The sequence below is a fragment of the Mercurialis annua genome, linkage group LG7, assembly GCF_937616625.2.
Source record: "Mercurialis annua linkage group LG7, ddMerAnnu1.2, whole genome shotgun sequence".
Classification (NCBI taxonomy): domain Eukaryota; kingdom Viridiplantae; phylum Streptophyta; class Magnoliopsida; order Malpighiales; family Euphorbiaceae; genus Mercurialis; species Mercurialis annua.
In genome coordinates, this window is record NC_065576.1 from 15,835,641 (window position 1) to 15,860,997 (window position 25,357).

General features: G+C 32.9%; 1 protein-coding gene across 3 annotated transcripts; it reads left to right on the forward strand.

The window, feature by feature from the left end:
* The first annotated feature begins 1,769 nt into the window (after nt 1–1,769).
* LOC126655336 (translation factor GUF1 homolog, chloroplastic) lies at nt 1,770–19,712 on the forward strand. Of its 3 annotated transcripts, XM_050349465.2 has the most exons (22): nt 1,773–2,071; nt 2,149–2,325; nt 2,741–2,827; nt 3,712–3,768; nt 3,988–4,053; nt 5,433–5,495; nt 5,839–5,883; nt 5,992–6,092; nt 6,504–6,600; nt 6,764–6,835; nt 7,983–8,137; nt 8,252–8,309; nt 9,554–9,634; nt 9,713–9,799; nt 11,159–11,230; nt 11,354–11,488; nt 11,606–11,679; nt 13,545–13,632; nt 16,893–16,970; nt 18,374–18,449; nt 18,619–18,659; nt 19,494–19,712. In XM_050349465.2, the coding sequence occupies exons 1-22, from the start codon at nt 1,850–1,852 to the stop codon at nt 19,587–19,589; spliced, it is 2,028 nt and encodes a 675-aa protein (XP_050205422.1). In that variant the 5' UTR covers nt 1,773–1,849; the 3' UTR covers nt 19,590–19,712. The 3 variants fall into 3 exon arrangements, 2 of the variants coding, with proteins under 2 accessions (XP_050205423.1, XP_050205422.1); XR_007633002.2 differs by lacking the exons at nt 16,893–16,970; nt 18,374–18,449; nt 18,619–18,659; nt 19,494–19,712 and adding exons at nt 14,202–15,108; nt 15,237–15,714 and having other exon boundaries at nt 1,770–2,071; XM_050349466.2 differs by lacking the exons at nt 16,893–16,970; nt 18,374–18,449; nt 18,619–18,659; nt 19,494–19,712 and adding an exon at nt 14,202–15,714 and having other exon boundaries at nt 1,770–2,071.
* Nucleotides 19,713–25,357: the final 5,645 nt, after the last annotated feature.

A 25,357-nucleotide genomic window follows, 5' to 3' on the forward strand; every position in this document is an offset into this window, starting at 1 on the left:
CAGTTTTTCACAATTTATGAATTATAAAATTTAATTTTTTAATTAAAATAATCATTTAACAAAATCATAAAATTGATGTCCAAATTCAATTTTTTTATTATATAACAAAAAAAATGTGATATTAAAAGAAAATTTATATTTTATCTTTTTATATCTATCCAGTATATTTTACTTTTTTGTCTTCATCCACACTTTTCACCTCGTGCTTTCTTTTATTTTTTATTGATTATAATAAAAAAATTAATGTCTACTAAACAAATTATATCATGATGAAAATCTTAAAGACAACATCAATTCATGGTTTGATTTTTATTTCTATTTTTGGTTAGTAAATTATTGAATTAATCATCGACGTGCTCCATTAAATATAAGCATGTTTGAAATAGGTTCTAAACTTAACGTTGAGGTGCAAAAATATGAATTAAAAAGTTAGCTTTTATTTTAATATTCATATCCTTTTTTATATGGTTATTAATGATTTACTTTTTTTTCCGATTTTTTTATTTGTTTAAGTTGAATCAGACCATTTTTGTTAGGATCAAAAGATCCATGAAGCTTTTTATCATATTGTTTTTTTTCTTCAGAAAATCAAATTATAGTCATCATGTCAATATTTTATTTTCCTTATTTTTTAACCTTTATTGCTATATTTATTAGCATAATTTTGGTTCATTCGCACTGAATGGTAGACTTCAGACATTATATATGTTTTATTTTGTAATTATTTTATTTAAATTTCATATTTTTTTAAATTTTTTTATTTATGATTTTATTGTCTTTTTTATATATTTTTCTCTTTAATTTTTGGTATAACATGAGTTTAATTAATGAAAATGGACCAATAAAATAAACTTATGAACAAAAATATGAATTTTTTGAACTTTGATTGAAAAAATAAATTTTTGAAATTAAAAATAAATTTGGTTGCTATTGACTATTATTGTTGTAATTTTGTCAATTTCCTGATTAAGTTGGAAATTTTAGTTTCATATACAAAAATGATATTTTTGTGTCATTGAAACTAATACTATGATGATTTGTATGTGGGTTCGTAATGAATAATTAATTGTATTGATGATTTTTTTTTAACTAGATATATAAATTATAAAGGAAAAAAACTAATTAATCACATTTAATATTTACTTTTATCTATTTTACTATTATACAATACTTAATTGAAGTTATATATATTATCTATTCATTCTTTTTTGAAATTTTAGTATGTTAATTTTTTTTTAAAATATGTAAATTCCGAAGCGAAGCGAGGATTTCATACTAATATTTGAATTAAAATAGAAATTGCGTCTAAAAAGAATTGAAAGGCCTAATTACTTAAAAAACCCCACTTTATAACATTTTTTCGTTTATACCCTGATATAGGAAAAAGTTCATTTGTACCCTTTTTTTAATTTTTTTATTTTCGTCTCTACCCTAAAGAGCTAATTTGACCTCTTTTCATTTGGAAAAATATTCAAAATGATCCTTTATATTTAGCTTATATTCTAATTAAACATTAATATTATTAATCATTTATAATGTTTTCATCCTTTAATTAATTTAATTGTCAAAAATTTAAATTTTAGGATAGAGATGAAAACGAAAAATCAAAAAAAGAATACAAATGAACTTTTTCTTAAATGAGGGTATAAACTAAAAAATGTTTACAAGGTGGGGGTCTTTTAAATAATTAAGCCAAATAGAAATGATTAGTTTAAATTAAAATTTTGGTAACCGTTAAAACTTGATACACTGGCGTGGCAAAAAAAATGGATTGAAGAAAGAAGGAGAGATTTAAATGCGAGGCAAAACAATTTAATTAAAAAAATTTTAAAGACATCCGTCTCTCGAAATGGCAACAACCGCAGACCTCTCACCTTCGCTGCTGCTCTTCTTATCCAATTACCGATTTTACCAAACCCCAAAAAACAGCCCTCACCTCACTTTCTCCCATTCCCATAAAACCGGCGACGCTTCTAAGCTCCGCCTGCTCCGCCGTGCCACCACCGGAAGGCAGTCAGCAACAGTTGACTTGGATTTCGCAGCCGAAGTTGGCCAGCACCGTCTTTCCAAGGTAATAATCGAATGATATATTTATATATTTTCGCCTGGAAAGTTCATGAATGGTTGGTGTTGGATGAACAAGTGCAGGTTCCGATATCGAATTTAAGGAATTTTTGTATAATAGCGCATATTGATCATGGAAAATCAACTTTGGCCGACAAATTGCTCCAAATGACTGGGACTGTCCATAAGCGAGAGATGAAGGAGCAGTTTCTTGATAATATGGACTTGGAAAGAGAGAGAGGCATCACTATCAAATTACAGGTTTTCTCTTCAAATAAATATACATTCTGTAACTGGGGTGTTTCTTTATAATTAGCTAGGAAGTTTCACCAGAGTAGATTTGTTTGGTTCAGGCTGGTCAAGTGAAAACTCAAGCTAAGCTAATTTAAGTTTGGCTTGTTTTTTTAGACAGGCTCATTTATTAACTTGAGCTTTTGGGTCACAAGTAGTAAGGGATTTAATGAGTTAGAGTAATTGATAAATAGCTACTGCTGTGTCACCTGGTCCTCAATGCTACAAGTGTGTAATTTTTGTGCATGATCTGGAAAATGTGAATTTATGTGCTACATAATCATAGATTCATATCAAATCTTGATTATGTTTGTTATCATTGTTCTATTATTTTCTACATACATCTAAGATAATGTGACAAGTCTTGTTTTGAAAATTGTGCCAGGCAGCTAGGATGCGTTATGTTTATGAAAATGAACCATATTGTCTGAATTTGATTGATACTCCTGGCCATGTGGACTTCTCCTATGAGGTACGTGAACATGGCACGTGGTCATTCTTTTCCACAAGTATAATTTCTATTCCTGATTTTAGTTTCTTATTTTTTCTTAATACACTGAACTAGGATATCACTCAATTCTCTTGTTCCCCCACAATCACCCCACACTCCCCTATTGTACTGCTATATTTATATGAGTGATCAACTCATTGCCAGATTCAGGATTAGGTTCAAAAACCTTAGATTCCTAGCCACGAAGAGGGGTTTCCAGTTCTAAACATCATTTTTTGTAGTGATTTTACAACTTACATGATATCCAGCAGTAAACCTTTTTTTTTCCTTTTCTTTTTGCGAGATTATGGGGAAACATTAATTTATTATTAAATCTTTTATCGTTACGACTTACCAGGAATTCTCAATCATCAAGGTCGAAATAAGGGCCAAGCTGAGTTTAGCATTTGCAAGCTCAATCTCGGTTTGTCTACAATGAGCTGTTCATTTAAGCTAGGATAGGTTCAGCTTTAATTGAAGACAGTGATGCTGAGTTTTATCTAGATACACCTCTTTTGTTTGATTGGCATAGAAAAGTGCAAATCAAGCAACATGAATTTCTTTTTCAGTGAATGAACTTTAAAAAAGTTCTCTATATGTGTTGTAATAAAAATCTTATTGCGTTTTAGCATAACTACTTTATATAGGCACTTTTGTGCATCTTACTCATAACAATTTATACATCCTGGATTCAAAATCAGTTTTAAAATTCATGTACTTTAGCCCATTATTCAACAAATGATCTGCTTAAGATTTACCGTTTTCCTAGTCTGCGCTTAATTACATCCACTAAATTATCTCTAAAGTGAGCTTGAGCTTTGTTTCTTAACCTTAGCTAATGGGCTTGGTCTGCCATTTATATGCAGGTTTCTCGTTCTCTTGCTGCTTGTGAGGGTGCTCTCTTGGTTGTTGATGCTTCTCAGGTGAAATCTAATCTTTACGTTCTATGCTTTCATGCTTTATTTTCATTTTTTAATGCAATTTAAAGTTTGTGAATTTGCTTAACATTTCATATTTATGAGTATATTTTATTTCAAAGTATGTATATGCAAATTCAAACTTTAATGCAACACTATTTCTTACATTGCTTTCATGTCTTCATATATTAATTTGCCATTATAAACAATTAATTTTTATAATAGGGTGTGGAAGCGCAAACACTGGCTAATCTTTATCTAGCCTTGGAAAACAACCTAGAAATTATCCCTGTAAGTTAGCTATATTTCTGCACCTATTGTACGTCTGTGTGTGATTTCATGTGTATAAATTTTTTTGGGGGATGGTAAAACCTCAAAGCTGAGTCCATTGACACTATTTATGGATATCACCTGCTTTGGTATTGTTCTAGTTCATTTTCACATGGCCTTCTGGTTTTAATTACTTAAGTCCTGGAAAAATGGAATCTACATAGCAGTAATAGTGAATAATAAGATGTTTTAGTTATGCTGCGCACATGATCCATGTGCTAGATACACGATAACGATGTATGCAGATTGGGTGGTTCTAACGTCACCTATTTGAGAACACTCTAGAGATGGCCTACATGTTCAAATGGAAGTGTGTATATATTTTTTATTTATATAGTCAATTATTTTATAATTAATATACTTGATGATTTGCAAGATTATTAAATATTAGAAGTATTATTAAGTTTATAAATTAAAATAGGAATCAAGTGTATTTAAAGTAATCGTATGCCTAGATTTAATATTCCGTCCATTCTTAAATAAATGGCCTTTTGGAGTAAGGCACTCACATTAAGGATGTCATTAATGCATACATATTTCCTAAACTACCCTTAATAAACCCACGTGTTGTTTGCACAAGGAGAGGAGGAAAAGGCTGTTTTCAAATAGCAGAGTAAGCCAACATCAGGTTTTGTCCAATATATGATGCATACCTGTCTCTCTGAATATTCACTTCCATTCAAATCTTTCATATCGGCGTGGCTAGTCCCAGCATACTTAGCTTGAAGATGCTCCCACAAATTAGGACCAGATTATTCTATCTTAAAACAGAGTTACATGGAAATTTAGCTGTACAAAATAAGTAAATCTAGATTTTCAACACAAAATCACAATTTTCTTTCTTTACATTTGTTTTGGTTGGTGGTTATATCGTTTCTTGTGTCTAATTGATAAGAAAATGCAGGAAAGAGGATACTATCTTTTTGATTAATGAATAATATTTTAGTTCTGGCTATAATCAGCAGCTCAAGTAAATGATTGTTTTTTTTTGTCGGCTGAGATAATAATTGGTTATATTATAATTGGCTAAAGCTAGTAATGGGGAAAATGTTTGTACTTTTTTAGTCTTTTAGCCTAAACAGTATTACAATGATATTCAAGTCGAGTCTAGTTTGAGCTCAAATATTTCTAATCCGATATTAATTGAATGTTAAAATAAAAGTAAGCTTGTAGTCAGAGTCTTGAGTTTTCGAGTCCAGTTAAACTTGAGCTTTATCTAGTATTGAGCATACTTGCTAGATTATGCTCATATTGCAGTTAGTTCTCAATGTTTGCAATTAGTTGCACCCATAAGACATATGAATGCAAGTTTATAACAATTATACATGCTTATTTGACAGGTTTTAAACAAAATAGATCTTCCAGGCGCTGAGCCAGATCGTGTTATCCAGGAGATTGAAGAGGTTGGTGCACAAAATGGAAGAAACTCCATTTGTTTAATGGGTGTGTAATCAATATTTGTCCCTGTAGCTTGGAAGCTATTTTAAGTATTTAGGCTTCTTTGAATCTGTTTGACAAGGCATGCACACACATTCTTGTAGGTTAGTTAAAGAAAAGCACCAAATGTACCGTAAAGTTGAATACGCAGTGATATTCAGCGTTTTATGTTACTTGATAAAAGAGTGGCGCAAGATAATTTGATTCACCATTTCATTATTTCCTTGTAAAGTTCTGATGTCAAATAAATGGATTCTTGTTGCTAGATGCTGTTTAAGAACTAACTGAAGATCATGTGTTTTTGTTTAGGTTATTGGTTTAGATTGTAGCAATGCAATACGGTGCTCCGCAAAGGTCCATGATTGTCATCTTTTATCAATTTATTTTCTACTTGCATGGTTCCGTCTAATGCAATTATTGCTTTAAATGTGATTTTATCTGGTATTGCTGCTCTTTCTGCAGGAAGGAATAGGTATATTTGACATTCTGAGTGCAATTGTAGAACGGATTCCTCCACCGCGTGATACTTCTGACATGCCATTGAGGGTTTTAATCTTTGACAGGTGTGTATCTGCCATGGTTTTATATAGACTAATCAACATAAAGGCTGTGTATCTGTGGTGACAACAGTAATCGTATATGTCTTTGTGCTGTGCGCTATATGTTCATGAACTTTTTTATATCCAATTTTCCTCTTGGTTAGGTAATCTACATTCTTATCTTATTTGTCTGATTAAGAATTCTCCAAAAAACTGGATATTCTAAGAAGTCACTTCATGTGCATTTTTGGAAATCAGTAAATTTTTAAGCAGGGAGATTATGGCCAGTTCTCTTTTGCCAATTTGCATAGTGCCATTCTGCTTTGGCCAGTTCACATTTATCTATCAACCATGTTCTCTTCTTTTTGCCACTGTAATTTTTATAGATGTGAACTTCTCCTTTTGTCTTTGTTGAACTTTAAAAATACTTTGCAGCTATTATGATCCATATCGTGGTGTTATTGTGTATTTCCGGGTCATAGATGGGAGCATAAAGAAAGGTGATAGAATTCTTTTTATGGCCAGTAAGAAGGTGAAGTCCTCTTCTCAGTTACTAATCAGTTTGTTAACCCATATACAATGTTTATTCTTCCACTGTTTAGGTATATGCAACTAAAAGTACACACATCTACTATGCGTTCATGATTGGTGTGTATGATTCTTTTTAAAGTAGTGATTTGTTTCTTATTTTACAGGACTACTTTGCTGATGAAATAGGAGTTTTATCTCCCAATCAGATGCAAGTGGAAGAATTATATGCGGGTGAGGTAAGGCTGTATATCCTAACTATTTATCTGTCGAACCATGTTCTCTTCCTTTTTCTTTTCTTTCTTTTTCTCCTCCTCTTATCTTTTTTTTTTTGGGTGGGGAGAGGAACCTACATCTCAATTTTCTAAAAAATATGCATTTTCAGGTGTATGCAGACCTACTGCCACTATTTGAACTGAATTTTTTTTCTCTGAAAGCAATCGAAAGTTCAATTAGACTGAAGATAGGTCTGGGGAGAGAGATCTCTTAAGTTTCCTTTTATCACAAATTCACACATAGGTGCGCATATTCCTACTGAAACCATGTAGTAACAACGTAACCTGAGTACTGAAATCAAATTTCATTCTCCTTAAGTGACAGGAAACTTGATCTTTCACAAACTGAAGGACTTCCTGCATTAATATAATCATTAAAATTTATCTTTTACAGAAATCTACCTTCAGTTCAAAGAATATCCTGAAAAAAATGCTTAATTAAATTTTTAAATTTATTGAAACAGGGCTGCATTTGTTCTTTGATTATGAATAATTAATTGGCCCTTTCTCCAATTTTCAAAATTCGCTTCCTACTGTTTGTAACAGGGCTTCTGAACTCTGGGTTTTACTTTTTCAGGATCTGTGATTTTTTTTTGTGTGTTCCAACTTTAATAACACAAAAATATATCAGGCATAAGCCAGGATACCACTGACAGGGTTAAGCTCATAAACTTAGAGACTAGTGGAAATCTAAGTTCTTGATATTGATTTGTTGGATATATTTCTTTACTCGTGCAAGTCCAAGTCCAAGTCCAAGTCCAGAGCTACTGGCCATAATTTTTTTTTGTTCAAGACTATTTAGTATTTTCTTCAAGAACTTAAAGTTATTTTCTTCTCAAGTTTCCAAATTATCTTCCATTCTTTTCTTTATTTGATGGATCACCTAGAAACAGCTCATTGGCTTAAATTTCTCGTATTTATTGTAGCCTTACTTTGACAAGTTCTTCTGTGGTTAGTTTTTCCCTTTCATATTTGTGTTTCAACTTCGGGTAGTTTTTCTTTTCTTACATTTTTTTTATTATGAAAGATCTTGCAATTCAATAATAGCCGTTCTGATCTTACTTCCTTCCCCCACTTTTCCGCTCCTTAACTTTTATTAGTATCTGTCCAGGTAGGATACCTCTCTGCTTCCATAAGATCAGTAGCAGATGCCAGGGTGGGAGACACTATTACTCACTACAATAAGAGAGCACAAAACTCACTATCTGGATATAAGGAAGCCACTCCAATGGTGTTCTGCGGCCTTTTCCCTGTTGATGCAGACCAGTATTGAGACTTTTCTTGTTCTGATCAGTACTTTCATACTATATTCTGGACTCTTTTGCTTATTGATGTCCTTGAAAGTGCTTATTAAATTATTTCATCTTATCCTATTGATAGGTTTTCTGAGCTACGTGATGCTTTGGAAAAACTACAACTCAATGATGCTGCACTGAAGGTATATTAATATTACTGTTGCATACAATGCAAATACAGATTGACCATAAAAACATATATATTGAGGAACCTTTTGAAAAGTAATTCTGGTCAATTATGGCAACAGCCAAAATCTTAGAACTGTCAGCTTGAAGAGATTGTCTTATGGTTGATGCACAATTCAGGATCAGAATTTTAATCTTGTATTTCTTATTTGTCCTTATGTGAGATTTCTCTGGGAGTTGTTGCTAAGATTGAATACTTTTCATAATGCATATGGAAACCTGTGGCTTAATTTTGTGACTTAGTTTAGGTGGCTGTTGCTTCGGTAAGATTCTGGTCAAAAGCCAAATATTTAGAATTGTTAGATCATGGGGAGATTGCATCTCTTGGTTGATTCACAATTCAGGATCAGGCTTTTAATCTAGTATTCCTCCTGTGAGATTCCAGTGGGAATCGTTGCTAAGATTGAATACCTTCCAAAACGCCTATGGAAACTTGTGGCTTAATTTTGTGCCTTAATCTTAGATTGTTTCTTCAGTTAAAGGTCAATGCAATGATTACTCCTTTAGTAACCTATGGGCATTTAGAACATGGTCAGGATGTATTTTGAATTGTGGGATGCCTTTCAGGTCGTATTCTTCCTTTCTTTGTAATTATTTCCTAAAAGAGAAAACAAAAGTTAAACAGTGTCTGTGATCTTGTTTTCCCTGCAACTGTTCCTTTGTTGTTTTTCTTCTTTCTTTCACTTATACTCGCTTGTTTTGTCCCATGCATTAGATTCACCCATCAAGATAGTTTCATTATAAAAAATTTACCATTGTCTTAAAAGAAGCTGCAGTGATCCAAAAAATTGCACATTTGCCGCTTTTATCATTTCTAACTGACCCTTTTAGTTTTATTAATTATAGCTTGATTTGAAGAATTTAATCTCAATAATAGCTAAATTCGCTCATTGAAACAATTTAGCTTGATTTTGCTCATGTAGTAGTCATTAAATAATTTCCTTTTGTGGTTCAATTGGTGAATTTGGCTTGCCATCATCTAATGACCGCCTCGTAAGAAAGCATGTTTTTTTTCAATTTGGAAAACATGGCTACAATTGAAATAAAATTCTTTAAATCAGGGTATAATTGACCAAATTAATTTTTTTTGTTAGAATTTGGAAATTTTTGGGTCATTAGGCCTAAAAAGAGTTGTAGTTCATTTTGTTAATAGCTAAATTAGTAAAAAAAACATATGTCATTGCTTCTGTGAAATTTGCAGTTTGAACCTGAAACATCAAGTGCCATGGGTTTTGGCTTTAGGTGCGGGTTCTTAGGTCTTCTCCACATGGAAATAGTTCAGGTTTGATTTTTTGCTGCTATGAAGTTCTGGTAAATGTTTTGATACCAAAAGTGCAGCTGAAATTATTTGCTCTTACAGGAAAGGCTTGAGAGGGAATATAATCTGAGCTTGATAACTACTGCTCCAAGTGTTGTATACAGAGTGAACTGCATAAATGGTGATATTGTAAGTTTCTTCCTATCCTAGATTTTATACCTTGCTTGAATGTGGCAATGAGAGTATTTGCACATATGCTGACCACTACCTCTTCCATTCAGTTATAACTCATCTTTGCAGCATCAATATAAATAACAGTATGAGTTCTGCTTGTATTATTCAGCAAGACGAGCAGGATAAAATTAGCATAATTGTAACTATAGTTTTATCTATCTCTGGCAAAAAAAAAACTATATAGTTTTATCATATTTTAAAAGTTGTTAGTACATGATCATAAATGTTGATTACTACTAGCCATGGTTCTCAATAATAATCATTAGTAAAAAAAAGAGATTAGCAAATGGCATTTAGAATTAATTCTGCCTTTTATTTTGTCAAATGCTTTCGTTCTTACTCGTTCTTAGGGGTGTAAATGAGCTAAGATCATTTTACCATGTACTAGTCATTACATATAAAATAAATAAACAAACACAGAGCTAACTCGTGATTTAAAAGTCTCATTTTATCACTCACTTCCCCAACCTCCAGTTTGAGCCATTTTTTTAATTTCATATTATAGTTGCTAATTAATCTCTATAATTTTTTCATTTACTTTTCACTTGTGTCGGCGTGTTTGGCTCACTCGCGGACTTGTTGGTCACCAAATTCTCCATAAACGCTGATCGATGGCTGGTTCTCCTTCTTGGACAAATGGTGATGACCGATACTCACTCTAGAGAAGTGATAAAAGTTCGACGCCCTATAGCAACTTGTATTTGACAGAAAGAAGAACTAGAAATAATTCGCAAGGGGTTTATTTGAACTGATTAGGCTTTGATACTATGTAAAAAAGGAAAGGAAGAGAATACTTCCTATATTTCATTGAGGAATTATACACTTCTTTATATACATGACCGAGTCTTTACTAGAAATGAAAGAAATCTATTCTAGGAATAAAATACAATCAAATCAAATTCTATAATGGTGCTAATTAAAAGCTTATTTTCTGATATGTAACAAAGTTCGAGTTCAAAGTGAGCTATTTAAAACTTGGATCAAGTATTGAGCAAGTATCTAGAAATTATTATTTAGTAATTATTATGCGACTTATCTAACAGAATAACTCAGTTTATAGGTGGCTGTAAACAACATTCAATATAGCATCATTATCTTTATATGCAATATAGATTTTCTACATAATAAACTTGTACTTATTTGTATATTCCTGTCGCAGTTCAATTTACTTCCAAAGTTTTTTTTTTTTTTGGTTTACGTTTTATGTAATTTGTTGTCTTACAATTCTTGGTGGCTACATTTTTTCCAAGTTATTGTGCAACCCATGTTCACCAACTCATTTTGTATATTGATCTTCAACTTGATTTCTTGAAGATTGAATGCTCAAATCCATCTGCACTTCCTGAACAAGGGAAAAGAAAATCAATTGAGGAGCCACTTGTTAAGGTTGGTCTTTCAGCTGTAATATCTGTTAAGATTTTATGGAGATATAAATCCTTCATAATGAACTGCAGCATAATTTCCGTTTTCTTTTTTTTTTTCCATGTATATTTTGGTTGGTCTGAAAAGATTGAATTGCTTACACCGAAAGACTATATTGGCTCACTTATGGAGCTTGCTCAAGAAAGAAGAGGAGAGTTTAAAGAAATGAAATTTATAACTGAAAGTAGAGCATCGCTTACCTATAATTTGCCCCTAGCTGAGGTAACATTGTGCCTTCTTGTTGTAGACCACTTGTATCAAATTGCTAGTCACTGGATTAGCTTCTGGCATACATACAGATTTTAGTTTTTCTTTGCTTAGTTTCATTTTACTATGCAGATGGTAGGTGATTTCTTTGATCAGCTAAAGTCGAGAAGTAAAGGATATGCCAGCATGGAGTACAATTTTATCGGGTAAATTTCACAATTCTGGCCCTAAGAAATATAAGGGGAGCCAAGAAAATTTCATGTATGATGTATGTTTTTGTAGTTTATGAGTAGGTAGTTATGAGTAGTTGAAAACATATAAAACTTATAGGAGCATGTGTTACAGCTTCTTGAGGACCCTAGCCAAACTAGCAGCTAGTTTAGTCAAGTAAAGAATAACATAGCCTACATCAAAAATTTTCTAAAAGCATGTTTTGCAGTTAATCCATCCGTAGATATTTAGAGTTATGTCTGGGACATTTTGGAAGAATATCTTATTGAGAAAGTCGTCAAAAATAAATTTTAGAAATTATTAATTTGTTCAATACAATATTAATGTTTATTTGAGGCTCAATCGTATGGAAATTAGGAATTTCAAATGACTTTTCATTTTTGGTAAAGCTTTGTTACTTTTGCAAAATTTTAATATGATTTAATAATTCGTTCAAATTTAGCAAATTGGTAAAAGTTGTAATTTTTAAAGTTATAATTTTTTTTTTACATTTTGTTTAAAAAAGAAAATATTTACAGTTTTCATTTTTTGAGAATTATTTACAGTATTTGTCTGCTTTCTAAAACATCTATTCTCAACTGGGAAATATATAATATTTTCAGAGCCTTTTCTTTTCATTTATTATTGCACATAATCTTCTCATTGTTTTGACTTTGGGACATTAATGGACACATTCATTCTAAGGAAAGGGAAATTAAAGAAGTGAAAGAAAGAAGAGAAATAGAGAGAATAAACAAAATAGGGGTGTAATGGGGTTAGGGGGCATGTTTAGGGAGTCGATCATACATGAAAAAAGATAAAAGCTAAGCTATTTTTTTTCAAAAACTTTTCAAGGAAAATGCTTTTTTTTTGTTATTTATTTTCACTTTGCATGGGCTCATATTTTAATCAGTTTCTCAAATCATGAGAAATTGTAAACTGAAAAATAAAAGTTTTGGTCGAAACTAAAAAACGGTGCAACAGTTGAAAAATCATAAACTGAATAATTCTGAATCAAACATGACTATGAACGTATCCTATGCATCCTTAATCATCTTACAAGAGGGTATAGACTGCAATGATTAGATGCTGTGGAGATTGTGTAGTAATTATTTCTGTAATGAGTGAAAAGAAAACAAGCTCTTTTGATATCTTTTGGAGCTGAAAGAAAAAGAGGTGCAAAGCTTTTGGCTGTTTAGAACGGAGAGAGCTGAAAGTAATGGGTTTATAAATGTTTACTTTAATATCTTTCATTTTAAACTTCTTTAGTTCTTTTTGCAGCTTTTTCTTTCACCAAACCATCCACTCATTAAGAGTTTTCTTTTTGTTATAAATTTATATACATGTGTAGATTACGTGTAATCTGTGAAAACAGAAATGGACATGGAAAAAAATTATATTTCTCCAAAATATAAAAACGGAAATGTGGGAATACGTGTAAATAATAAAAAGTAGGGATATTTTTATAAGTTTAACAAATTTAAAGATGTATATATAGATTTTAATTTAATATAAAAAAAGTATATATTCAATCATTTACTAGAAATTTGTGTTAGAAATTTGAGTTTCAGTTTCTGAAAGGTTTCGAGAACTTGGAAAATCATTTAAAGCATGTTTCTGTACTTCATGAGGTATAACTCGAAGAATGCCCGTCTCTTTGGTCATGTGGGGCTTCCATTTTTTTTCGATGGCATCATTATAGCTAGTGTCATTATTAATTATTAGGTGAAAGAACTTATGCCAAAAGTATTGTAATTCATTTTTTTTTCTTACGTGACTTTGACTTTTTAAGCTTTGTAATATGGTCTCCTCATATTGTTTTGAAGTAATTGTATATTTTTTTTTTCATTTTGATGGACAGATACAAAGAAAGTGATTTAATAAAGCTTGACATTCAGATAAATGGTGAACCAGTGGAACCACTTTCTACTATTGTGCACAAGGATAAGGTAAAGTGGGTCATTTGTACCTATGTCCCCTAGTATTGATGTATAAAGTTTAGCTATGTGGCTGCCTGCTACTTTGAAACTTAATAATTAGGGTAATTTTCATGGGCAGTTCCTCAATTTTTCTCACCATAGCCCTTAAATTTTAATATTAAACTTAAAACTTCTGAAATTTTTATTAGGATCACACAAAAAGTCTGTCATTAAATTTGTACTTTGCTAAATTTTATCTTTGTCAATTTGATATTTTAACATTTTTTATCTGTTAGTTTTATCTATGGCACACATCATCCTTTTTTTGCCACGTCACAGCTCACCTATTTTCTTTACTTATCTATTTGATTTAAACTTCCTCGGTCTCAAAATAATAGTCCCATTTGCCTATTTTGTTTGTTCCAAAATAATAGTCTCATTTGTAATTGTTATCATTTTGTTCCTATATTACCCTCATTTATAATATTAGTATTTAAGCATTTTTAAGTGGAATTACCTGTACATGGAGCATTCATTGTCTCTATATCTAAGTGTTGGCAAGTAGTTAAGGAAAATCCAAATGAAAAGCAACCATGCAGGAAGAACTTGGGGCTCTCGATAGAATAGAACATGGGAGATAGAGTCTCTACCAGCAGGGAAAAGGACAGTTGGATGCAAGTGGGTCTTTATTGTGAAGTAGAGCCCATAAGGGCGAATTCAGCGCTGCAAGGCATAGTTGGTGGTGAAAGGGTATAGTCAGACATATGGCATTGACTATGATGGGATCTTTACAATTGTAGCTAAGATAAGTATAATAAGGACGCTTGTTTTCCTAGCTGTAAATGGTGGATGGAAGCTAAACCAACTGAACGTGAAAGATGCTTTTCTTCACGCTGATTTGCTAGAGGTGTACATGGAGATACCACTAGATTTCGGCATAAACCGGACACTTGGCAAGGTATGCAGACTGAGTAAGTTCTTGTATGGATTGAAACAGGCTCGAGCTTTGTTTGATAGGTTCAGGAGAGCTAAGGTAGGCATGAGCTATCAACAGATCAATGCCAACCACACTGTTCTTTTGACAAGATGGGGATCATATTACTATGCTTGCTGTGTATGTTGATGATATTGTTATCACTGGTGATGATGAAGGAGAGATTACTCGGCTAGTCGTGAGATTGGGTAAAGACTTTGAGGTGAAAGACCTTGGACAACTTAAATATTCTTGTGATTGAGGTGGCTCGTGGAGCAGAGGGGATTGTTCTATCTCAGTGGACATATTTGCTGCATGTTGGGATGCGACCTTGTAATTTCTCCAACTAATCAGAAATTCAAATTGGGTGCAGAGGCGGCAGAGCCAATTGATTGTGAGAGGTACCAGAGATTGTTGGCTGACTGATCTATCACTCATACTTGTCCCGACATCTCATTTGCCGTGAGCGTGGTGAGCTGCTACATGCATGTCCCTATAAAAGGCCATATGGACACAGTGTATCAAATTTTGAGGTACCTAAAAAGTGCACTGATTGATCTTCAGAAAAAATGGTCATTTAAGCATTAAGACTATTGTGATTTTGACTGGGCTAGTTGCACTGATGATAGAAGGTTCACCTCAGGATATTGCATGTTTGTAGGAGGCAACTTGGTATCTTGAAAGAGCAAGCAGCAGTCGGTAGTAGCGAGGTCAACAATGGAGACACAGTACAAGGCCATGGCCTTAGGAGTCGCCAAGATTTTGTGGCTGAGAGCTCTATTGGTAGAACTAAAAAAGGATCAAGAGGCTCAAATGAAGCTGTGGTGTGATATTAAGTTGGCAATCAGCATTGCCAACAACCAGTGCAACACAACACGACATAATCAAACATGTTGAGATTGATAGGTTTTTTCATTGAAGAGAAGCTATTGCAGTTAAGTCATATTGCAACTGGAGGCAAGTGGCTGACTATCTGGCCAAGTGGCCGAGTGTCTCGCCAAGTGGCTGTTCATTAGATCTATCTAAACTATGTAACAAGATGTGCTTAGTGGATATCTTTCGCCCATCTTGAGAGGGAGTGTTGACATTTATATTAGTTTAGGGACCTATTCAAAAAAAGCCTAAGGACTTATTAGCAAGATCGTAAGGCTCTACATAAAACTAGGTTGTCAATTAATAGAATATAACAAAAACAATTTATTCAAAAACAAAACCTGTTAACAGTTTATTAGGAAATAAGCTAAGATTGGTTAGCTTGATTATAGGGATTAGGCTTATCCCATAAAATAAGCCATGTATTCTCAAAATTTTGTATATCTGATCCCCTCAAAGTTTGCTACTCTATAGGTCCTTGTATTATTTAATTTTTATTTACCGAAGCCATTTTATGGACGGTGTCGCTCACTCGCCGTTAAGTAATAGAAAATCCATAAATAGACTTAGTATAAATAAAACCGCCAATATTTCCAGAAACAGACCTAGAAAGATGACCAACTTTTAAGTTCTATCACCAGAAATGAATGCCACACTAAGACCAGTCAGGTTAGAGCGACGCCGGAAAAACAAGTCAGAACACAGACCAGACCACTGACACACACTTCTCCACCTGCAGACATGTGGCGAAGTTGACAGAAGGTATGATTGTCACGTGAGGCTCACACGCAAGCCTCATTGTTAACGGAGTTTGGGGATTGGCCGATCCTGAGATGCTGCTGCTCATATGCCGCATTGAGAACCAAATGTCACTTTAGTGAGGTGACCTAAAAGAACCGTAATTCTGCTCAGTGGGGTAGAACTTGATTTTATAGAAATGGATTGCTTTCTAAGACAACCTGAGAAGAATAAACACCGAGACAGGCAATATGGCTCTGATACCATATGAATAAAGATGGAGAACAATATATCTATGTATTTGTGAATGGTGGCAGGATACATATATATATATATATATATATATATATATACAATGTTGCGTGATTAAAGTAGGAAAGTTGAATAGTTAATTCCAATAAATTCCTATGATTAAGTCTATACTATTTTGCAGTTTTAATAGGTGCAATGAGTGAAAATTAGCTCCATAATTATGTGAAGAAGTTTTTCAAGTGGACATGACAGGAAATCTCTTTTATCTTTTTTTGTTTTTTTTTAATTGTTTTGTAGAACCTTTATTTAGAATTTGATAAGCAACAAGCAAGTTCTTTAGCTATCACTTATACTGCTTGCACCTGAGCATATGAAGGATAAATTTGGTACAAGATGAAAATTATTGGAGAACAATTGTAGCACTGTAGTAATTAATGATGAACAAATTCTGCAGGCATATTCCGTGGGGAGGGCTTTGACTCAAAAGTTGAAAGAGCTTATACCAAGGCAAATGTTTAAAGTTCCTATCCAAGTAAGTTCCCTAGTTTCTTTTAGTAGGTTTTTTCTCCTTGTTAATGTTTTCTGGTGTCTGCCAAAACTTTTTGTGCAATAGCACTCAGTTTTGTTTTACATTTTACTCTGAAAAATAATGAATGTGATAACAATGTTAAAGGAACAAACATTTATACTCTCTGTACCTGATAAAATTTCCATTGAAAAATGTTAGAAAATGTTAAGAAGGGAAAAGATAATATAAAGTGGCATAATGATCGAGTTCTTAACCCACTTTCGAACGGCTTGATTTATGGGAACACGAATGAACTGCTTGATAGGGATGGACGTTTTCGATCTTAGGCCCAACAAGATTCTAGAAGACAACTGGACCTTGCAGTGTTTAAGAAACAAATAAAAAAAGGAAAAAATGGTGTATGCCTTGCTTTCTTAACTTGGTTGCTTTTAAATTGCATGAGACTCTAAATTTTGATGTAACCTTGTGATCAAGAATAGCGGTAATTAAATTTGGTCAAAATTGAAATAACTAACCAAACTCAACTATTTTAACCGAACTCAAATAACCAAACAATATTTTAATTGGTTTTAGCTGGATTTTTTTTAATTTTATAAAAATGATACGTATATCAATTCCCTTGAGTAGTTGAGTGGTAAGACAAGCCACATTTTGTTCTCTCATAAGAGTATGGTCTGGAATCCAATTACCGATATTTGTTAGTTATTTTCTTATTTTTCAATATAAATGTCAAGAAATGCTATAAAGAAAAGATGTTGAGCTGACTTTATTCGATTTGGTTCAGCTCTATTTGACAATTTTGAAAAAACTGACAGATTATTTTTACACCTAATCAATAAGAATTTTGCATTGAAATTTTGTTTGATGATCAACTTGGCTGTCTCTACAAGATTTTAACATGCTTCATTTTTGCAAGTCATGGATAAGAAAGTAAACTAACTTCTAAGTCGTATTTTTCCTTGCCAATGTTTATGATGTTATAACTTAGAGGCCATGTTTGGTTCATGGAATAGGTGCGGAATGGAATAGCTATTCCGTATAGAATGACAATTCTTTGCTTTGGTTCATAGAATAGGTATTCCAAAGAATTGCTATTCCATGATTTTGTGGAATAAACACTCCTCTCAAAAACTAAAGAATGGCTATTCCATTTCTTATGGAATAACTTTTCTATCCCATACTATTCTATTCCATGAACCAAACATGGCCATAAAACTGTTGCTGTTGCTTTGGTCTCTGATATATAAAATATATATTGTTAACATCTTAAAGTAGATGGTTGTCATGCGTCATTTTTGTTTATTGTAACATTTATGGCATTTCACATAATGATCTTATAATGCAGTAATTGGTAATCTTCTACATTTCATAAATATGTCCTTGACGTTGTGTCTAATTTATTACAGGCAGCGATTGGTTCCAAAATTATTGCAAGTGAATGCTTATCAGCAATCAGGAAGGATGTCTTGGCTAAATGCTATGGTAAGACTATGGAACCATACTGCAAGTTGAGCATTTTTCTTAAAAGGGAAAATTATTAGTTATGTTAGATGCTTGCGTAAGGCTTAAGATGAAGCAATAAAAAAAAGTAATGCCTTGTATATAATTAATTTATAACATGTATTCTTTTTTATTCTTATTTTTTTTTAAGGTGGGGACATTTCAAGGAAAAAGAAATTGCTCAAGAAACAGGTAAAGCTAGTTTCTAGATATCAATATTAAATCATCCACTCGTTCTGTGCTACTTTTTTTTTGGGAGTGCAAAATCTTTGGGCTAATTTTTAAAAGAAAGAAAAGAAACAAATAAATAAGTTGTAAATCATACCGATAATTACTATTGTTTTTCCAAGTTTAGGTTAAATTTTTATTGTTTTCCTCTTTCATTTTAAAATTTACAATTTTCCCGTTAATTTTTTAAGTTCAGTTATCGCATATCTAAATATTATAAGACAAGAATGATTTTTTAAAATGCAGAAAGAAAATAGTAAATTTGACCTAACCTCAGGTGATATACTAAATTAGACTTAAGTTGAAGGCTAGAGCAATATCAATCAAAATGGTTAAGATTGTAGCTAAGCGAGCCACTCACGAGTGGTTTGGTGTTCGGTTCATGTCCATTCCTATCCTAGGCGAACTGAGCTTGATTTTATGCTTATTTATTTAAACGAGCTGAACATAAACGTACCGGTGTTCGGCTCGTTTACGTTCACGAACTAACACATATATAAGCTCGTTTAATTGTTCGTGAACAGACTCGTATGAGTTTGATTAAGAGTTCGTGAACTAACTCCTATAAGAGCTCGATAAAGATATATAAATATGTTTATAATTATTTCTTTAGATATAATTATATAATTTTTAAATAATTACAATTACGTAGCAAAACTATATATTCTTTTGATTCATCAAAATTATGTAGGTTGAAGCCGTGTTTATTCGTTTAGCTGCTAAACGAGCTCAACTTGGTTTGGTTCATTAAGTGTTTTGTTTAGTTTTAGTGGTAACTAGATGTGTTGTTCTTACCAGGCTGAAGGGAAGAAAAGAATGAAGTCGATAGGTAAGGTTGATGTACCACAAGAAGCTTTCATGGCTGTTTTGAAACTTGAAAAGGAGGTACTCTGATAACTGTAAATGTAGCTCAACAAGCTGTGATGCAGTTTGCTATCTATGTAATATGGATTCAGGATCTCTTGATACTAAACAGCCAATTCCAAAATATTTGACATCATATTGATTGATCTTGTATATTGATTGTTAATTATGCTCAGATTCAAATTGAATATATATATATATATATATATATATATATATATTCCGCAACCTTTAAGTTAGTTAACTATTTCCGTCCTCCGTTAAATTATGATGTCATACTTAATAATTTTTTTAAAAAAACAATTTCCTCCCTCGTTTTATTTTTAATATAAATTCTAAAATTAAGAAAAATTATAATGATAACAATAATTTTTCAACAATTGAAATAAATAAAAAATTTATTATAATAAGCATAATATCTCTAATTTTTATTAACTTTATATGGTACGAAGTATACGGTTTATAAAAAATAAAACAAATAACAATATTATTATACATGATAAAAATTTGTGGTAATTTTTTGAAATATATGTTTCGGTGACTTATTTACACTTTTACCTGTCAAGTTTTGACTTTTCTTTTCTGACTTTTTTATTTACGGATTTTTTTTTTAATTTCACAAATACCTTTTTCGGTTTTCAATATCGGTTTTCGGTTTTTTCGGTTCGGTCGACCGAACTGGCTGATTGCACAACCCTATTTTTTAGTTTTTAATAATTTTTTTTATAGATTTGTTTTCCTAGAATTTTCTTTTATTCTTTTATAGTGTAACAATAGTGTATATATAGTGTTTTTATGGTGTTTTTATAGTGTAAGATTAGTTATATAGTGATATATAATGTATTTATAGTGTATTTTTGGTATACCATGAAAACACTACAAATATACCATAAACACTGCAAATACACCATAAACACTGAAAATGTACCATAGATATACTAAAAAACAGCAGGAATGCACCAAAAAATATAGATATCCCGAAAACACTAGAAATACACTATAAATATACCCAAAATACACTAAAACGTATATATATTATAAATTTACTACAAATACACCATAAATCAATTTGTTCTTTATAAAATTAGTAGTAATAAACAAATTTATGAATAAGAGAAAAACAAAATAAATAATTATATGAATAATAGAATAATTTTATAAACAAAAAATTATAAATCTACAATAATTTATTTACAAAATATTCAAATCATTACAAAAAAACTAAAAAATTACACAAATCTAAAAACGAGTCGGGAAATCCATAGCGAACAGAAGAGACGAACAGACTAGCGCGAACGGAAAAGACGAACGGAAAAACGATCAGAAACGACGAGAAATCCATCGGAAGTAGACGGACGGAAGCGCGAACGGAAAAGACGAACGGAAAAGTAACCGGAGGAGACAAAGTGAAAATCAAACGAAAAAGAAGAAAAAAAGAAGAAGAAAATAAGAGAGAACTTTGAGAAAGAAAAGAGAGAAAAAAGAGTGGATAAGTAAAAGTTTAACCTAAAATGAGATAAATCTTTTATATATATTGGGTACTTTTGTAAATAAGTAAAAAAAATAGGTAGTGTAAGAAATACGGGAAAGATGGGCTAAAATGCTGTAAATATTTTTCCAAAAACAGGTATTTGAAAAATAATCCCTAAAACAATTATACTTATTATTTTAGAATATTATTAAAAATAAGTATATCTAATTAAAAAGTTAATAAATTTAATAATTTATTTAAAAGATGATAATTTTTTTAGAATATTAGATTAATTTAATTCTAAATTTTATTTAAATCAAATATAATATAGAAAAAATAATTACATAAAATATGGGAAAATCCAATTTTAATCTCATATATATGGTGGTATGTTTGGTTTTTGAAATATACGCTACGTTCAATTTTATGCTTTGTTTTATAAAAATCGGCTTCCTTCTAATTCCTCACTATAATTAGACTCTTGTCCCTTTCGCTTCTTCAATCGGGACTGGGGTGGACTCCGGCGGAACCACAACGGAGGGTTTGAGAGAGCGACGAATGGAGCAGGGAAGTGAGAGAAATGATATGGGAGTGAAACGGGGAAATTAGGTTAAGGAACCTGTACTACGACCAGCATCAGAACCTATCCCGCTGTTGGAAGCACCGCTGACGTTGAGAACTAAGAGAATATACTGCTGACTCTGCAAAGAGATCGTCACTGCGTCGGCAAGAAGAACAGACCACTGCTGGTGGTGAACATCGCCATCGCCACTATCCAAGATGGACGAGGTGTTGTCGCTATTGGATGAGAAAATTGGGGATTTAGATATTTTTTTAAAGCCAAAGATTTTTGTGATGAAGATGATCTTAGGATAAACTAAAAAGGAAGTCTTTTGCCATTGTTTTTTTTCTTAAACTTGCTGCTGCTTCCTGATTCTTTCTTTTCACATTCACTATGCACTAGTTCAATTAGGTTTTGAGCTACATGGTTTTTTTAGAGTGAGATTAAGGGACTTGATTGTTGTAATTTCTCTGCTATTGTTTGAGAAAATTGCGCAAAATGTGGTTTTCTTTTTGTGTATAAAGAACAATAGTTTCTAAAAAAATTGTGATTCAAATACTGAAGTTGAAGTGGAATCCAATACTCGGGCTTTAATAAAAAAAATTTATGATCTGTTTGTTGTACACTTTTGTTTTTTATTTTTTATTTGATTATAAATGGATTATGTGTAGACTAATGGTTTTCCAATGGTTTACCAATTGTTTATTGAGCATTTGATCCAAAATAGACAAATCCCATCAGATTTGAGCAATGGTTTACCGATGGTTAAACAAATTATATTTTTAAACATTTATAATAATTTTTTTTATTATACCGTTAGTAATGTGAGTAAACTGTCTTATAATAAATTAATTTTTAGTATATCGTTAATGAATTGTTAGTTGTTCATTTACACAAACTGTAGCTTCGCCGCTGGTTTACCAGTGTAGACGAGCAGAGGAGAAATGGGCAACTACCTCCTGGTTTTGTTTTTTCGCCGCTGGGGAACACTCAAGTGGGAAGCAATGTAGCTTCCGATAGTAATCCTTTTGTTCCTCAGTACGGAGGATATGGTTTTCCAAGGGTCCGCCCCGAGGCTCCATCCCCATCGAGAGATTCACCTCCGGTGCAATTTTAAATACCCATCTCACAGATTCCCTAGAGTTTCCTTTACATCCCCTTGGTGCCGACCAATCTCCATTTTACTATAGAGGCGACCACCACCACGGTAGGAATCGGAGCCTAGGGCCCACGGTGGTTCATCCCGATGTCGTCCAAGTACAAGAATACATAGATCTACTGGCTACTCAGATGCAAGTGGCCCGATAGATGCACCAATCTCTAGTGGCTCAGTTTTCCCCACCAGTTCAGGAAATACCCAGGCAGGTAAATATGACAGGAATAATCCCGGGAGTTATAGCAAAGGAAAACAACCATGTACTCGGTTGAGTTATATATGCATATAATGGAATTGGTTTAGCGATGAACTCGGTTGATTAATTTTCTCAGGCTTCGCTAAGTGATATACTCGGTTGATTTTATTTTCTCGGGCTTCACAACTTGTGGATTATGTGAAGTCGGTGATGTACTCGACGAATTAATTTCTCGGGCATCATGACTCCTTAGATATTGGATTGGATTTGGTTTAGTGGTTTGATTGGTGATGTACTCAGTTGATTAATTTCTCGGGCTTAACGATGACTGTGATTTTAATATCAGGATTCGAGGTTTAGGATTTCATACTATTTCGTAAAAATGATACTAAATGTTATCAAAAGGGTTTTCATATTACTTTTCTTTGATATTGTAAAATTTTTGAACTCTAGAATGCAGTAGTAGTAGTATTTAGTTTATGTTGTCTGTGTTGTGTTTTCCTCGGGTGTTGTCCGAGAGGGTCGGTTTGTATAACTGTATACGATGTTATTCTACTGTTGGCATGCTTTATTATAATGCTGTTGTATGATTAGCTTGACATGTTTATCTTCCTCTTATATTTATTTTATCGTTAATTGCCATGCTAGATCTAAGAGTGGAGTCTCGCTTGCCGCCGAGCATTGTGAATGTTTGTTTTATCTTTTTTGAGGCTTGCTACGGGTTCCGGAGCAACCACTCCCATTCCCTAGCACCGGTCTCGATGCCGAGGAAATCAGGTCGTAACAAAGTTGGTATCAGAGCGCATTATTCAGTTGACCTGACCATTGTTAACTGATTATATACAATGATGGGACAATTGGTTCAACAACAACAACGACAACGACAACGAGTTGGTAGTAACACAGATAATGATTTGGTGCTGGCGTATATGCGTTTGAGGCCGATAGAGTTTGATGGTTCGGGAGATGCATTGGATTTTCTCGAGGAGGCTGAATATAATGCTCAGAGGTTGCAAGCTCATGATAAGCAAACTGTTTTGTTGACTGAGATGTAAATGAATGAACCAACTAAGGATTGTTTCCGACATGTTATGTCTCCTCACATTGGTCAACTGTCATGGGTCACTTTTATGACGAGATTTAAGAATTTCTTTTTGCTGTTTTCAGTTATTGAGGATAATAGAGATCAATTGATGACTCTGGTTCGAGTTGATCGTTCAGCGCAAGAGTATATTATGACTTTGCGAGGTTGATCAGATTTGATCCTAATCTTTTGGCTAATCAGTTACGTGTGAATACACTTTATGTTAAAGGCTTAGGACTTGAGTTTGTAGGATTGTTGACGGAGACGCATAGAGAGTTTGTGCAAGTGGTGGACAGTGCACGACAACTGGAGAGTATGGTGATCAACTTTGGTAGACTGTCACTGACTTCACAGCCAAAGAAGAGTAAGAATGATGATTCTGGTAGTGGACAACAATCTCAGATACAGTTCACTAATGGAAGTTATTACAATTCTCCGAGAAGTTCGAGTAAGAGGAATTCTATAAAGCATTTTAAAGGAAGACGTGTAAGGAAAAGTTTCAGTTCAAGTGCAAGTGGGAGTAATCAAAGTTCTTGTCGTAGCAGTTCAGGATCTGGACCACCATCTTGTCAGAAGTTTTGGAGGAAACATTGTGATGCGTGCCATATGGCAAGTAATGCTTGTTTTTTGTGCGGACAGACGGGACATTTTCCGAGAGAGTGACAAGTTTCTAGTCAACATGGTTCTTCTGCAAGTGAGGCTCAACCATATATTCAAAATCCAAGGCCGTCTTTTCCTTGTCCGACAAGGTTTGGGAAATAAGGTAATCAATCTGATGGTGGTGGCCAACATGGACTTGGTAATGGTGGTCGCAATTCGTGTCAAGGTTTGCAACAAAAGGTCGCGGTCAAACCTGAGTGTCTACTGTGACTTCGCAAGATACTCTTTTAAATAATATTGTGGTGCAAGGTATTATTCCTGTATCTTTTGTTGCTGCTTGACTTTTGTTTGACCAAGGTGCAACCCATTCTTTTGTTTCTCTGAGTTTTGCTGTGAAATTTGGTATAACACCTTCGTATATGTAAATACCTTTGTCTGTGTCTGCACCCACGTCTGAAAGTATTGAAGTGGGTTTAATTGTTTCAAAATGTTCCGTGATTATCCATGGTAGAGAGTTGTTTGCTAATTTGATTTTGCTTGAGGTCTTATAGTTCGATGTTATTTTGTCTATGGATTGATTGTCTTAGCATTATGCTTTTGTAGATTGTCATGAAAAGTCAGCAGTGTTTTATAATCTGGGCGATATGCCGTGTAATTATCAAGGGGAAAAGGTTGACACACCTAAGAATATGATTTCAGCCATTAACGCTAGTCGAATGTTGAACAAGG

Bases quoted from the DNA above. Each gene is read 5' to 3' on its own strand.
- LOC126655336 (XM_050349465.2), top strand. From the start codon at position 1,850: ATGGCAACAACCGCAGACCTCTCACCTTCGCTGCTGCTCTTCTTATCC. The intron at 9,635-9,712 runs GTTTGATTTTTT...TTGCTCTTACAG, and splicing joins TCCACATGGAAATAGTTCAG to GAAAGGCTTGAGAGGGAATA. The intron at 11,680-13,544 runs GTAAATTTCACA...TTTGATGGACAG, and splicing joins ATGGAGTACAATTTTATCGG to ATACAAAGAAAGTGATTTAA.